General features: G+C 35.8%; 2 protein-coding genes across 2 annotated transcripts; both read right to left on the minus strand.

The window, feature by feature from the left end:
• On the minus strand, positions 1-1,843 carry LOC134228778 (growth arrest and DNA damage-inducible protein GADD45 gamma-like). The gene is made up of 5 exons (XM_062710472.1): positions 1,686-1,843; positions 1,153-1,254; positions 918-1,038; positions 455-655; positions 1-339 (listed from the first exon to the last, which is right to left on the minus strand). Exons 1-4 carry the CDS (start codon positions 1,730-1,732, stop codon positions 488-490), a joined length of 438 nt encoding a protein of 145 aa, XP_062566456.1. The 5' UTR covers positions 1,733-1,843; the 3' UTR covers positions 1-339; positions 455-487.
• Positions 1,844-14,798: 12,955 nt separating this feature from the next.
• LOC134228779 (growth arrest and DNA damage-inducible protein GADD45 alpha-like) lies at positions 14,799-16,027 on the minus strand. The gene is made up of 3 exons (XM_062710473.1): positions 15,883-16,027; positions 15,450-15,771; positions 14,799-15,332 (listed from the first exon to the last, which is right to left on the minus strand). Exons 1-3 carry the CDS (start codon positions 15,927-15,929, stop codon positions 15,228-15,230), a joined length of 474 nt encoding a protein of 157 aa, XP_062566457.1. The 5' UTR covers positions 15,930-16,027; the 3' UTR covers positions 14,799-15,227.

A 16,027-nucleotide genomic window follows, 5' to 3' on the forward strand; every position in this document is an offset into this window, starting at 1 on the left:
TATCTTTTTAAATGATATATATTTTATTGAAATTTAACATAATAAACATAACACATTAAATAATCAACAAAATTTTAGGAAATAACGATGTCCATTGTAACAGTTTTTACACTTTGACCCCTCTGCATGGGGCTGCATTCTGGTAAGAATTATTCGGAAGTGTTCTCGATGGATTGACTGGTAAGCACTATTTTGGGGGACTTTTGGAGGATCTGAAGCTTATGTCCATTTACTCGGCTTCCTCCAGGTCACCATGCGTCCTGTTGTTCTCCTCCTGGATTTGTTACTTCCAACGAGATATTAATGTTTCCTTGAGTTTGACCAGAAAATGGGCTTTCTCTATAAAAGGACAAATATATTTATTGGTAAATGCCATGATTTTTACGGTCCATTTATTGAAGTTTATCAATTGATATAATTATTTTTTGTGAAAAGCTTTGAACATTTATTGTACCTGGTGTAAATAAAAGATGAAGTGGTTCTGTGATCAGACAGGCATTTCTACAACTGGTCCATCAGCAACATCCATAAGATCATTATAGACATGGTCAGTCTGTTCAGGAGCGGTGACTAAAACACAACTGCAGTCAATAACATTCGTGTTGGAGCTCTCTTTTCCGGAAAAGATGCTTTCCAGTTTCCCTAAACTGTCAACCTGTCAGAATAGAAGGTCACGATTAGAGGAAGTTGTTTGGTTTTTCATAAGAAGGACATGACGCAGTTTTATCAATGAATAGGAAGTAAGCACGAATTGGGTAACCCATCAAAGTTTCCCGTTAAACACTGAATTAAATTTCCCAGAAACCAATTGATCTAGATACACATATAGCAATATATGCATTTTATGCAAATCAATAGTCAATGGGTGTTGCAGAAAACAGTCAACTGCTTGACAGAAAAAGATGCATAAAACCTACCTTTAACAGTTTTATATCGTTTTCCAAACAGAAAGCTTCCATTAAAGTGTGATGAATATGCACCGTGACGTCATTGTTGAATCCAGTAGGAAGGACACACAGTGTTACATCATCCGGATTTCTGCAAAAGTAAATGAAGACATGAAAATAAGGTCCTTCCAAACATTTATGAAATCAAATTACAATTTATCACTTGAAATTATATGAACCCAAATCAAGAAAATGCAATACTTACGTATTCAGAAGCTGAGCACATTCATAAATGCCAAATGTTGTCCGACCATCCACTTCGGCCTGGATAAGAACATCTTTGAGCATCCGTCCCGTGTTTGCATTCCTGCAAAAGGACAGAAATAATTATTAAAGAATTAAAATAAAACTATTCATGTAAATCCTTATATATTTTGTTATAGAATCTATGTCAAGTTCAGTACCAAATGTGTTATTGGGCAAAAGTTCAACAACGAAGTGGAGAGATTTCCCGCAAAACATTACATTCTGGTATTTAAAAGCAGCTCGTGATTCATTTACAGTAAACAATAAACAAGGTCAGTATATATACATGTATATGCGCATGTATAAATGTGTGATGAAATCCGATTTCGACTGACCACTAAATAGCCCAATTTCTAAGTGCAAGTTTTGTCACACAATGTTACTTTTAATGCAGAAATATTCTATTTGAAATGCTTTGACACTTTTGTGACTTATTATTAACCTTAACACGTGGAAAAATCAAGTTTCAAGAATAATATTTTAAAAACTTACCTTTTTTCGTTTTGCATCATGGATTCGCAATTGTCAGGCAAAGTCATAGTAAAACTAAATCCTTAATAGATTAGAAAAAAGACAATCGTATAATATACGTCTGCACTTCCAGAAGAATTCTTTTGTATAATCATAAACGTGAATACACAAAGGTTTATACCAGGAAACAGGAAGGTGGAGTTGAACTGATTTAGCGGACGTTCATTGGCTGAAAATATTTCAATATGGCAGATGGTGTCCTTAGAAACAACTCGCTTCGAAATTTTCATTTAAAAGTTACCTGTTATGCATTGCTAAAAAAACAATGAAGTGAATGAAAATATGCAATGCTAAATGTTATTTTGTTATATTGCAAATTGCAATGGCGTATATTGGCAGCTAGGTCATATATTGATCGAAAAGTACTTGCAAAAATCAAATTCTCCCTACCTTCAATGAGTGTTTACAAGGTGCAAGCACTTTGGACAACGTATATTGATCCAACGTGGTGCCAACGTGTATCGACCTTAATCAACTCGTACTGAAGTCCTACCAGGGTATTCCCCTGTATATTGCGTGTCCTCTGAAGTAATTTTGGGCTTCTGCGACATATTGTAAAACCTGGAAGATTTTTAAAAATGCAAATATGCAAATGTCATTACGATATCTTTTTTTTTTTTTTTTTTTTTTAAAAAGAGACATATGGCAGACACAGAAAAGAAAGATGGTTTAATTCAGCAATATATATGGGATGAAAAACAATACACCCTTAAGCTGCAATCGGTCAGAACGAGCTAGGTACTCCCAGTGCATTGTTTCAAAAAGTCAGTACCTGGTAGTTATGGGTTTTATGGAGTTAAAGAGGTTTAAAATTTAAAGAGATGTTTTCAAGACTCGTCCATCCTTTTTAACGCAAAGAGTCCCCTATTGCTGCGTATCCCCCCCCCCCCCCCCTATCGTTCACATTGAACCCAATTGTCCCTTAGTTGAAGCTGTGGGGACTTTAATCTTTGAACGAGTTGTGTATTGGCACAAAGAACCGATAATCTTGACTCGTCATTGTGTTATGTACAGTAGGTAGTCACAAACGCTAAGTTGTTTATGATTCATCAATGGCCGGTCACCCTGAGTCAGTGTCTGTAATGCACTTGAATCATCATCGCTTACTAACTTGTAAGCTAAACGTTACCCCCACCGAAGCACCTGCCATAGAATTCTGTCGACAGAGATGAGAAATGTGTCATGCTTCTTCAGAATGAAGAATCGATGTACACAAATGCTTCTTCAGAAAGAAGAATTGATGTATACAGATACATTCAACTACCATGGGTATTTTATTATTAGGCTTATATTAGGCTATTTTATTTATTCTATTATAATTTTATCGTTATTTAGCCTTCATTGTCAATTTTCCATGTCTACATTCCATATATTATGTTTTGAAAATTTGAAACTTCTATTATTCGGGTTAACGTAATGGACCAGTTCTGCATTTCGCTTTTGCTGCTTTAATTATTTTTATAAATGCAGGTTAAGTATACAAACAGCTACTTTTCAGGTTTAAATAAATCGTAACTGACGTGTAATTAAAAATCACTAATTTACCTCAATTAACTTTACTCTGTTTTTTTATCATGGACTTTACACGCTCGGGTTTAAAAAATACAATTTTAGCATCGCTCCATGTAAGAAACAATACCGGTCACGACCTATAAAGAGATAAAGAGTGTAATCTGTACACACAGGTAAGGTAGTACAAAACAGGGCTCACCTGCAGTGTACCTTACCTACAGGGTCATTAGTGACCCCCAGACCTCACCTAGCAGATTAAAGCTATATCCGCTTCTTTATCAAGGCTTGTACCTCCATTTACTCTTTGAAGTAAATGGTGTCTTTGATGTTATTGTGAAGAAAGATTAAGTTAAGAAAGTGTTGTAAAAAAAAATTGTTGAGCGTTTTGTCTGACAGTATGCCTTGCAATCCAATACATCACAGCTTGAACGAGGATATGCACCAATGATTCTAAGCTTCTGGTGTTATGTCTGTACCTGGTTCAGAAAATCAACTACATCCATTGTGAGTCAGCATTAGCACAAAGCTTTTCATCGCTGACTTCTTTGATTTGTAAAAACGCCCGTTTCCCTGTTTTGTGTCTATACTCCTATAAAAGTCAATCAGTGCATTATCGCAACAAAGTCGAAGGCCTTGACAAAGGAACAAAGAAGTCTCCAAGACTTTACCTGCACTTGCATATACATGCATTTCAGACTCTTAGTTTCCTTTTTTGTTGACACTTTTTGATGACTGGCATAATTTTATAATGTGCTGGTTAGTTAATTCTTGCTGTAGACTTTTATAACTGTGACCTTTCTCTTCTTTTCCTGGCCTCTATATGCCTGAGTTACCTTGACGGAGTTCAATGAAAATGAAACTTTTTTGAAGAATTTGATAAAAGGTATTAATTATTAAGACTGACAATGCTTCAAAAGTCTCCGAACAGCAACAACAAATAAATGAGACAACATACAAACCACAATTAATTATCCAAATATTAAATCAAATGCATAATGATTGCGATTTCTTGGATCGCTTTAAATGGAATAAATTTATTCGGATGATGTATTTTTAGTTCATAATTTCTAAATTGGTTTTGCAGAAAGGTCTTTATATTAATAAGCAAAATATATTCGTCACAAAATACTAAGTATATATACTAAAGGAACAACGGACGGCTAAATACCGCAAAGTCTGACGTCAACCATAACTTTGGGAGATTTCGACGTGTTTTTACTTATTTTTAAAAGAAGTTTTAGCACTTTCACCTAATTTGAAAGTGTTTGTAGAATGTTTTCATTAACAAGAAAGGTCACTTTTTAGAGTATGTAAAAAATAAAATTAATTTTAAACAGATTATGATCTATATATCTCATTTTTATTTCAGACCAATTAATGAAAATGTCTACGATTATGCCAGACGCTAACAAAACAAGCACGCTAAATGTTACTAGTCCATCAGTAAGACACAAACTGTCTGATGTAAAAAAAAAAAAAATTAAATTTTACAATTAAGTCCCCCATACCCATTCAATAATTAAAAAAAGGTGGAAGGGGTAGAGAGAGGATCTCCAAAGTCCATCTGTTGCAATATGTTTTGATTTAGTAACAACCGGTTTGTGTTGACAGAAAGCTCTGATTTACTGATTGTATATTGTTTAACTTCCCTCTGGAGAATTTTTCACTCAATATGGAGACGCCACCACTTGCCGGTGGAGAGCTACAAATTTTGTCCAAAACTCTGCACTTAGGGCCATTGAGCAGAGAGGGATCTTTTTCATGTCAGCACCTACTGCAACAAGGGACATCGGTTTATACAGTCTCATCCCAAGGAACGGTCTCCATATCCCACGGCTGGATTAACCCACGACTCCTTACTTCGCAACTCTAAGAGCTGACGCTCTCACCACTGCGCTACACGGGGACCGAAGAGCTCTGAAGTAAAATGGTTAAGCATTTCAAGGTCAAAGTTCAAGGTAAATTATTTGCTTTCCATGCAGTTATTGTGTGTATTCTTGGTACAATATGGTCTTAAATTTTCTCGATTTACGATATGTAAAAATTACAGCTAGGTGTTACTCATGATGGTGTTCGTTCACATGTTGAAAACGTATCTATTTATCTATATCTCCTGTAAAACGGAAAAATGAACTAAGAAAGTGTTAAAAGACGGGCGTAATACAGTCTAAATAACGCAAAATAGCAATTATTTTTCTTTCGAAGTTGATCCTAACGTGATATAGGTACGCACATCTTTATTACTTGTTATAAGTCTACATGCGCAATGGTTACACGTTGTATTGGAGAAATGGCAGAAAACGCAGAAGCGTCAGAATTTCTACATTTACCCTTAACATACCGGTATTATCGAGGCAAGGAAAACATGTACATGAAATGGCAAAGTCCGGCAATATTGCTTGAAAAATTGACCTTGGTAGAAAGCTGTGTCATGTTCTATATTTTTTTTTTGAGATTCGGACTGAATCGTTATCTTATTTCAATGAATTAGTGATTAAAGAGAATTATTATCTTATATGGTAAACATTAATTATTTTTTGTTAATTAAAATTAAAAAAAACGTCCTGAGACCAGATTGATTACCAGCTAATCTATACTTCTGACTGGAATAAACAAGATTCTTTCCATTAAACTTCTTGAATTGTTACGCGGATTCGATGTCTTTCATTTCAAGTCATTGACTCTTGTAATTATTGTGTTAATAATAATACAATAAAGCAACTGGAAAACATATTTTTATAAATGCACACAAAGAACATCGAATATCATGGCATTTTCCAGAATGGAGTGGTGAACAGTATTTACCAGAAAATTAATTATTCACCAAATTAAGTAGTGGGAGTTAATTTAATGAAATAAAAGAAACTGTCTAGAAAACCTTATCGATTTTGAGTGGGACATTCCAGCGTATCACGATGTCGTTCTTTGATTGATTTTAAGCGTTATAAGGCATATATCAAGGTGGCGTTTAATGATCAAACAATAAAATCAAACATTTAATGGAATCGACACCAATGTTGTTAAATGTTAATGATTGTTAATCAGCAATGCAGGTGTGACCCTTTGCCCAATGCACGTCCTGTAATTAAATCTCGGAACAGCATAGGAGGTAGAGGAGGCGCAACATACGAGGGGCGTTCAATAAATAATGTCATTGGGGCTCAGAAAGAAAAGACTATTTTTTCAATGATTTAGTCTTCATGATTTTACTTATTAATCTATTTTAATTCAAAAACATGTCCGTAACATTTTTTATCCAATTTCTGATTGTTTTTAGAACTCATTTTTGGATATGACCCTTAGTACACTGGAAAATGGAAGATCCAATGATTTCCTGGACTTGTTTTTCCCTTCTAAAAGGTGTTTTATTCAAGTTTGGAAATAGAAACAAGTCAAAAGGTCAAAGATCTGGCAAATAGTGTTAATGTGAAAAAACATTAACTTTCTGTTTATCCCGTAAACCCCTTTACTCTTTAGGGCATGCGGGTTTAAACGCTGTCATGTAGTAATTCAATGTAGTGGATTCCTGATTCTGAGTCCTTTCTCTGATATTCCTTTCGATTTCTTTGCAAAAAACTGCTTTCTAGACACCTCCAGATATTAAACTGTCTCCCCGAATACGAATTTGAACAATCATACAACTAATATTTAAGAAAATTGCATATAAATCTATTTTGTGCTCTTGCATACCTTTGCTCTTGACAGACCTTCGCCGTTTTTATCAAGTACATCTTATGGTAAATTTTGTTTTAATGGTTTTAAGCAATGGATTCATGTTCCAATATCTGTTTGAATATAAAACAAACGTGGATTACTACAATTACTGATATTTAAAAATAATTGTTAAGACTTTTATACACGCTGTCGTTTTCACCCATTTTTCAAAATACAGGGTGACCTAAAGTACCAAGCTTAATTACTGCCAAACGTTTCTTAGAAACAGTGTAAACTACTCCCGATATGATGCCTATCAAATTTGCTATGTGTCTTAAAGTCAACCATACAACATCAAATATTATTTGTTGAAATTTGGCAAACAGTACATAAGTTTTTATAATTTTTGTTGGCAAGAAGGGTACCCATTTTTGATGCCCATCATATAATTTTTTGTCTTTGAAATCCACCTGTTAATTTGTCTATAAAACAAGCATCGGTTGCTGTTAATGTCACATATTTCAGTGAATATTTCTTTGGGATTTTTAACAAGTTTTACAGCAGCTTTAATGAAGCTTTTATTTTCACTCTAGTTTACTATTTCTTTACCATTCATTTATAATGCAGTGTCTCGAATAGCCCGTGTTTCCCAGCTTCTCACGATAAAACCATGTGATGAAAAGTGGTCACATAAACTGTTATAAATTCATTTAAGATTCAATAACGAGAGAAAGTCAAGCTTTATGTCATATGACTATTATGTTGTATGTCATCGAGCTAATGACATTATTTATTGAACGCCCCTCGTAAGGGTGCAGTCTCAGTGGAAGATAGTTCGCAACAAGAAAGAGCTATTTATAGAAAATAGAACAGCTTATTTTAAACAACATAAGGATGCAATTACAATAAACATTTTAAGCATGTTCATAAGTTTAAAATAAATCTCTGTCTTTCTAAATCCGAGCGCCCCACGGTGTGCAAATTATGTCAAAAAATACCAAAGATTCAAGCTAAAGAGCAAGCCCGGGATTCGAGTGCACTGATACGCTTTGTAAGGAAACCCGTGAATTCATTGCACATTTGGAGAATTTCGAGGAAAAAAACTGAGAATGCTGGGGCTAGTGGTTATTGATTAAAGCTATAGCATCATACTTTGCAAGGTGTGTCGTGAAAAGGTTAATTTAACTCAAATGCAAAGGTGAAAGACATTGAACACAGCTTGTATTTTACAAAAATAGCATTTAAAGGATAAAGAAATAAATATTATTTGACTTGAGGGTATTCTGGAAATAGAGAGGCTTGTCATTTGATCAAAACACTATTTTCAAAGTTTTACATTGTTAGCATTTGCCGATTTTACATTTAAGAAGAGGGTGGCGTCGATTTAGATGTTTGAGAGTAGAAAGTTAAATACATGTATCAACTATAATTCGTCGCAAACCACGGCCAAAATGTACACTCCTCTCCCATTCTGGGGAGAGCTATATATGCGGACTCCGGACCGTGGCTTGAGACGATGGTATCAACTGTGCAATAGAATGTTATCTTTTTTCATCAATTGTGTGTGTTCGACTTTTTTGTGTGTTTGTAAAATAAATTACCTTCTGATATGTTAAAATGGCCAACTCAAAAAAAAAATTAAATACAGAAAAAATAAATTAAATCATTCATTGAAACCAAGTCCGCAGCACCTTTGGGTAGGTAACCCGATCCCTGAATATTATATATAGTAACATCATCTATATTGGTAACTAAAGCTATTAATATATTATACCGGGTAGTGGCAGGACAGACGTCAAAGTGTTGGTCACTGATTTCCCCTAGCCCCCTTTTTTCTTATCTTTTTAAATAAACTGTTTTCTTAATGTTGTAATATTATGAAGATACACTATCAATATTACGGAGAAAATAGCTTACTCGGTACATTTGAATACATGGAAGTGCAGGCTTAATCACGTTGTACTATTAATGCGCTAACAGCCAAGCTTGTGGAATGTGAAAAGAATGCGCGCTATTCCAGACATTTAATTCACTACCATACCGATTATCAGTGCAACAAGGCATTTAAATGTTCTTCAGAAATGAACCAGACGCTCCATTGTACCTAAGTGTTATATGCAAGGTATTTGTTTCCACACCTGATAGGTAATACTTTGAATTCTACGGAAGTATGTATGTGACCTTGTAAATTTAATTCAAACAACATGTGTATTCAGAAACTATTTTTTTCTTTCGAGTAAACATATTTTCATGTACGGTGATTCAAAATAAAAGCAAATATATTTCCTGTCAGCATTCACACAAATACTTCAGATATATATTTTTTAACTTGGGGGTGTATATACATGGAGCGCAAATTCCTACATCATAAGGCTCTGGTCCCCTTAAAAAATGGTATTGGATTTCGAGTTTCCAAGTACAGTACGTTCGCAGAAAACACAAATCTAATCAATAGCAGGCTGTTTGCTCGTCCAGATTCCAAACAACTGCCTAATAAGCTATAGGTTAGCACATAATAAAAAAAATGACCATATAACCGCATCATTTTCTCGCTTATCAAGTCTTTAGAAAGATTATCATTAAACGAATATCGTGGATTTGTTTGTTGTTTTGAAGCAGGTTGGGGGATAGTCAAGGCCACTGGAGGAGGTAGTTCAGTGTGGATGAGTAAGATATTCGGGCGTTTAAGTTTTCAGGGGGAAAACCAGAAAATTGTGTACCACTCCAATTGGATTTTCTGCATAACGGAAACTGGCCAAAAAGGCGATCGAACTCATGATCTGTTCTGATTTCAGGCAATGTTGTAAAATCGGTGATGCTTTGATGGACAAGGTAATCGATGTCGAGTTTTTTTTTAATTTGACGAAAGTTAAAATATATTAAATATATTTTACAAAATATTAATGTATATTTTCATTTTTAGACCACTGTTTCATAACTGACCCGGATTTCCAAACTCATGGTCTTCGTGACGGTCATAAGACAAGAGGATGTAAACATTGTACGTTACCCACTCACATTCTAGCTGTGACCCACTTCTGCTGATCCAAAAAGGAAGACAAGCAACGTCAGAGGACTGCAGCAAAAAAATTACAAATATATGTACTTCTTTACAAACAAAAATATATCAATTTTTATAGTTTTTTTCTAATTAGGGGGCGTATCTGCAAGTGTTTTGTTTATAACTTATAACAGAAGTTGTAGTCATCTTCTTGACCTTCTGATCCGCGTTTAAAGCAAGCGGTTCTAGCTTTGCTGACTAAAATGCATTTAACCTAATTGAGATGCCCCTAGATAATGTGGTTGATTCCCCCAGCCAATGTACCTGATGTCCCTGTAGCCATTGTGCCCGATGTCTCTATAGCCAATGTGCCTTATTCCCTTTGCAATGTGTTTGACGTCCTTAGCCAGTGTGTCGTTGTCCGTAGCCAATGTGTTGCCCCTATATCAACTATGGCTGATGTCACAAAGATAACGTTTTCTGTTGCCCCTACAGCCATTGTTCCTGTATAATGCTCCTATATATAGCCAATGTGCATAATGCTCCAATAGCCAATGTGCCTGATGTAAGCCAATGTGCCTGATTCCCCATTGCAATGTGTCTGCTTTCCTTAGCCAATGTGCCTGATTCCCCATTGCAACGTGTCTGCTTTCCTTAGCCAATGTGCCTGATTCCCCATTGCAGTGTGTCTGCTTTCCCTAGCCAATGTGCCTGATTCCCCATTGCAATGTGTCTGCTTTCCTTAGCCAACGTGCCTGATTCCCCATTGCAATGTGTTTGATTTCTTTAGCCATTGTGCCCGATGTCCCTAGCCAATGTGTCTAAATTGAAGCCCCTAACCAGTTTGCCTGAAGTCCCTGTAGTCCATGCACATTGGCTATAGGCGTAAAGAGTAAAGACACATGTGTCTTGACGACTCTAGCATATGTGTCTGATGTCCCTAGCTTATGTGTCTGATGTCTCTAGCTTATAATCTGATGTCCCTAGCTTATGTGTCTGATGTCCATGCCTTTGTAGCCAATGTGCCTTGACGCGTTCCTGATGCCCCATCTTAATATGTCTTGATGTCCCTATAAATAGCCGAATGTACTAAATGCCGCTACCCAGCATGTCTGATTCCCCTAACTAATGCCTCTGATGCTTCAAGCATGAGTTTGTATGATGTCATTGACCGAAGTGTCTATTTTGGAGGTCATGAATTCAAACTTCAGCTACTACTAACATTACTTGTATTTCCACCTTCAAACCGCGTCACTCTCAATTTTTGCACATTACACCTGTTTTGTTTTTTCAATGAAGCATTGTTGTTTACCACCAGATTAAACTGTTTTAATCGAAGGACACAATTTAAAATTTTGCGTCTGAATCTAAGTTTAGAACAGTTAACACGTTTTAGACGTAAATACGTGTTCAGGGCTAATTTGTCTATTATTTATTCATGCATGTATATTAAAGTTTCATTCCCTTACCTGCTATATTTTTAGGCGGAGTAAAATTTCATAATTATATTAAGACACTGCTTGGTTTGTTTGTAGAGTATATTCACCTAAGCTGACTACTACATGTTAAGGAAACCATGCAGTTGACGAAGTTGTCAGCACGGTCAGTAAACCTTAGAGCAGGCGGCAAAAAATACAAACAGGTGAACCTCTCGTATGCCCTTTAAACTGGGGACCAAACTTCTTCAGGACATTCTCTCTCTCTTCATGAGACATGGGATGTAATTAAAATTCAGATTTTTCTTTAATCATTTCCGCAGATTCTTTTTTACCTGTGGCTATAAAGAAAAGATCATATTTGAGGAAAAAAAAACAGAGGCCCGTTATCATTGTTCTTCAATAGCGCACTTTAACGGACTAAAATAACATCAACGTACCAAAAATAGCTCAGTTCCCGATTTAGAAACTCATTTGTTGCTCGTTTTACACTTGCCCACAGAACAAGGCAGCCTTTCAAAGGATTAAGATTTCCAAAGGGATCAATATTTTTACCGTACTTAGACCAGATATGTGCAGTTCTGTCATAGTTTTAGTTGCAGCTTCACGTCTGCTCTACGTGCTCTGCTTTTTAAAATACATTCTAAATCTAGTCTACAAAATGAACAAGACGTTTGGACATGAAAACAAATCTCAAATGCAGGAGACAACAGATCTTGTGTCTGTGTTTAATTGGAAGTTGAACGCCTTCTGAATTATATGCGACGAAATATTGATCAAAAGCGCTAGAACCGCACGCGCTTTGCCGCGAACGCCTGCGCCGTCAGGTCAGCGATCTCGGGGTCACTGCTCTGCCATCTGCTAAATTGTACCAATCAGACCGTATCAATTAAAACTGACATAGCTTTATTAACAAGGTCGTATTTTATTGATTGATCATTTAATTTGCCGGAGAAAAAAATTGAAAAAATGTTATATTATCTGCTTTAGTATAACTACGGTCTAGTTTTCGTATATATCTATGAGAATTTTTTTAAAAATGCAAATTGGATTTTTGAAATACACATTTCCTTAATACTCTACACTATCCAAGTGATTTTTTAAATAATGAATGACAAACATTTTAGAGAAGATAAGTATTTTTTTTTTCAAATCCAGCTAATATCTTCCGGGACATGATGATACATATACTTCGTAACACCCTTTCTTCAATTAAGTTCAAGCATGCATGGTTTTATAATGGATATGTTTTACAAAAAAAGGACAAATTATGTGAATTAAAAAAAAAACTTAGCGATTCCCATGACGAATAAGTGGAAGAGCTTTCGAACATGAATTACATCGTTTTTTTCCGGATTCCTGAAAAAATGACCAAAGAATCTCAAACATTTTCCAATATTCCTGCGTTCCTTTTTTAAATGTAGAAAACAAAAAGACTTCATCTTTTCCCTTAACCTAGAATTAAAATAATAAATGATAGCTTCATTAACAGTATGATGTATCTGTGGTAGGCTAGTGTTATAGAGGTTTGATTTGGTTGCGTTGGTTATATTCGTTACTTGCCGCCTCTCACTTTCAGTAGAAATTGACTAATATAGCACTAATGGTGTGATAAACAAAACGCATGCATCGAGATCATGACCTGACTTTGTAAGGTAAATGAAATTCAAAGTACAAGGTTTATAGAACAATTTCCATAATTTGTTCACAGAAAGTGTTTGGCATAAATACATAGGTCTGAGTACTGCAAAGTGGTGACCTACTTTTTCATTGCGTCAAAACTTCAAGATATTTTGCTTTATTTCGTCTAATTATTAAGTTTAATTGGGAAATGAGCGGACTCGTACTTGTTTTTTGAACTTTGCATGTTAATGGAGGACTACGTAACGAAATATTGTTCCACGCTTTATGCATGTTGACATAATGAAGCATTTCAGAAATCGCTTGCATTGTTTGGTTTATTTTACATGTTCATTATTATATGAGAGATCTTATACAAAACAGATGAAAAACAACTATCCTCATTCATATACACAGGTAAACATGTTTCTCAGAACAAATAAACAATACCATTATTCAACTATTACATTTTTCTTATTCCCCCGAAATGCCATTTTATTTATTTCAGGAAAACATCAAGCTATCACTTACGAATATCGATTTCGGCCTACATTCTTTCCAACTCTCTGGAAAACAAGCAAATATAATTACATAAGCACAAACAACTTTTTTGAGAAATGATCAAAATCTAGGCCAGTTGAAGGAGGAAAGTGATTTAAAGTATGGTGTAAGTACAGATATTGGAAGGTCCTCGGAACGCAGTGACTTCCTTATAAGGAAATAGGCACCATCCTGGCGATACAGCCTCTCTGATCGGCGAAAATTCATAATTGATTACATTATCTAACACCAGGACATGTTGAATATTGATATCATGTCTTTGTTAGCCTTAATGAACTATCGGTACCAAGTGCTTGTACTTTATCTGTTACCAGATTATAAAAGCACGCGAGAACGGATAGAGTGCACCGACACGGTTCACTGGCGGTAGAGCTCTTCGGTGCGCTGTACTTTAAATGAAAAAAATCTTTATTCAACAGTTATTATGCCATGTAAATTCATTACAGCTGTTTTAATTGTAATACAGTGGCCCAGACATCCATTGTTTCCCCTCTCTTACCTAGCTGACCTTTGAGATGGCTATACATGTACAATACAATCGCTACCCTGAAGTACATCCTAACAAAATTGAAACTGCTTTAACACTATATGACCTCGAACTCCGGAACTTGTGTCACGGTGCAGTAATCCTTCAAGCAAAGAAGGAAGAAAAGCTTACCGTTATGTCTCGGCTCTCTAATCGCTATAAAGTATCAAATTCCTTCATGTTCAATTGTTCATTCAAGTATATGTGGGATGTTTGTTCTCATGAGGCAACACTAGGATGCGTCTCATGTTTGTCAGATGACTGACAGAGCTGTATTATACTAGTATAGCTAAAGGAAAAAGTATGATCAAGGTGATTCAGTGGCTTTTGGTGCAAATCGTTGTAGGTAATAGTATTCAGGTAATTATCATAATCACTTAGACAAATGCTGGTATTTGCTCTAATATGACATGAAGGTAATATAAAGTCTCTCGAAAGACTATTTAGACTATTTAACTGCCGGTGTTTGGCATACAGACTCCGGCCCTATTCCTAACGGATTCTAACAGGCGCCTATAGATGTGCTATTTGAATACCTAGACCTAAAGTGAGGTCAAATATATTTTAAACATCGCTACTTTTAGCATACAATCAATGATGCTTGAATTCTCATAATTCTGTTCTTCCGGAATTTTAGTTTCATAACCATTGTGAATACAACCCTTCTCATTATCAACATATATGACATTTTAATGCCATTTAATAAATTCTGCATTTAACTTCCACAATGACATGATAAAAAATTAACCATTAAAACCAACAAATTTCATAATTTTTCTATATTTATTAATTTCTCAACAAATTCATTCACAATAATTTCCAACATCCGAAGCAGTGCTTACTGCATTGAATCAGTTTCTTAGATGCATAGTCATTATGCAAATGTAAAATAAAATCCATCAAGTCTTTACAAAGTATCACAAAAACAATACATTTGTCTATGATGGACATGTACACCATGTGTGGCCATGTATGTCCTGTAGACATGTCGGGAGAAGCACATGTGTACCATGTGCACGGAGTCCCTGTCATAGGAACACGTGCTTTTTGGCGCGAGTCTATCGGCTGTAAGGATCGACCTGATTTCGATCCGTGCAGACGTCGCTGCCAGAAGCAGGGTTCACGTGCAGTGAGATGAGTTCAATTACTCAGTGGGCTGCTGAGCATCACGCGGTACTGCTCACTGCACTACGTCACTCCGGTAAGGTTATCACAGGGAATGGTTCAATCTCGTTCTTAATGATGTAATCAAAGAAGTCAGCCAGCATGGATTCAGATGATGACAATTTGTCTGCATTCTGTAAAAGACAATAGACAAATATTAGTTCATGTAACTATGTCTGTACTTCAGATAAAGAATTTCAATGGGAGGGATCGGTATGTTGAAACATGTGAGATTTAAATACCAGGCGTACCTTAACTAGTATGCAAGACAGGTCAGTGGGTTCGTTATTGTTCTGATCGCCCTCTGATGCCAGGATCTTTCGGACTTTATCTTCACTGTCCACCTTCAGAAGGGGGATGTCATTTTCCCAACAGTAGGCCTCCACCAGTTTGTGCTGGATGTTAATGAGGACATCGTCCGATTTATTCTCCAGCAAAAGACAAAGGGCCACGCTGTCTGCCTCCTCTCCCAGAAACTCGGCACTGGGCATCGCACCCAGAACCAGTCTCTCGTTCAAAGCAGCCATGCTGACAACGTCTTTCACGGCATCACCAATTTTGGCCATGTAGAATCTGCAAGGTGAACAAAGAGAACATAAGTGACAATCCAAACTTCCCTAAAAAATGAAAAACTCAGATTTCCAGAAAACAAAGTAAATTGTGCAAAATATAATGGATGCTTACCTGTCCTCATGGGCCATTTTTGAAGCAAGTAAATCCGTAACAGTCATGATTATTTAATCCTTTTATTGTTGTGTAATAATCCACAGAATATACAGTGTAGTCTGAACGATTGAGTTTCGCTTTAACATGTGTTACGTACAAAGGC

This window comes from Saccostrea cucullata, unplaced genomic scaffold (genome assembly GCF_032062105.1).
Source record: "Saccostrea cucullata isolate Sc308-1 unplaced genomic scaffold, CSIRO_AGI_Scuc_v1 ctg155, whole genome shotgun sequence".
In the NCBI taxonomy this organism is placed as follows: Eukaryota; Metazoa; Mollusca; class Bivalvia; order Ostreida; family Ostreidae; genus Saccostrea; species Saccostrea cuccullata.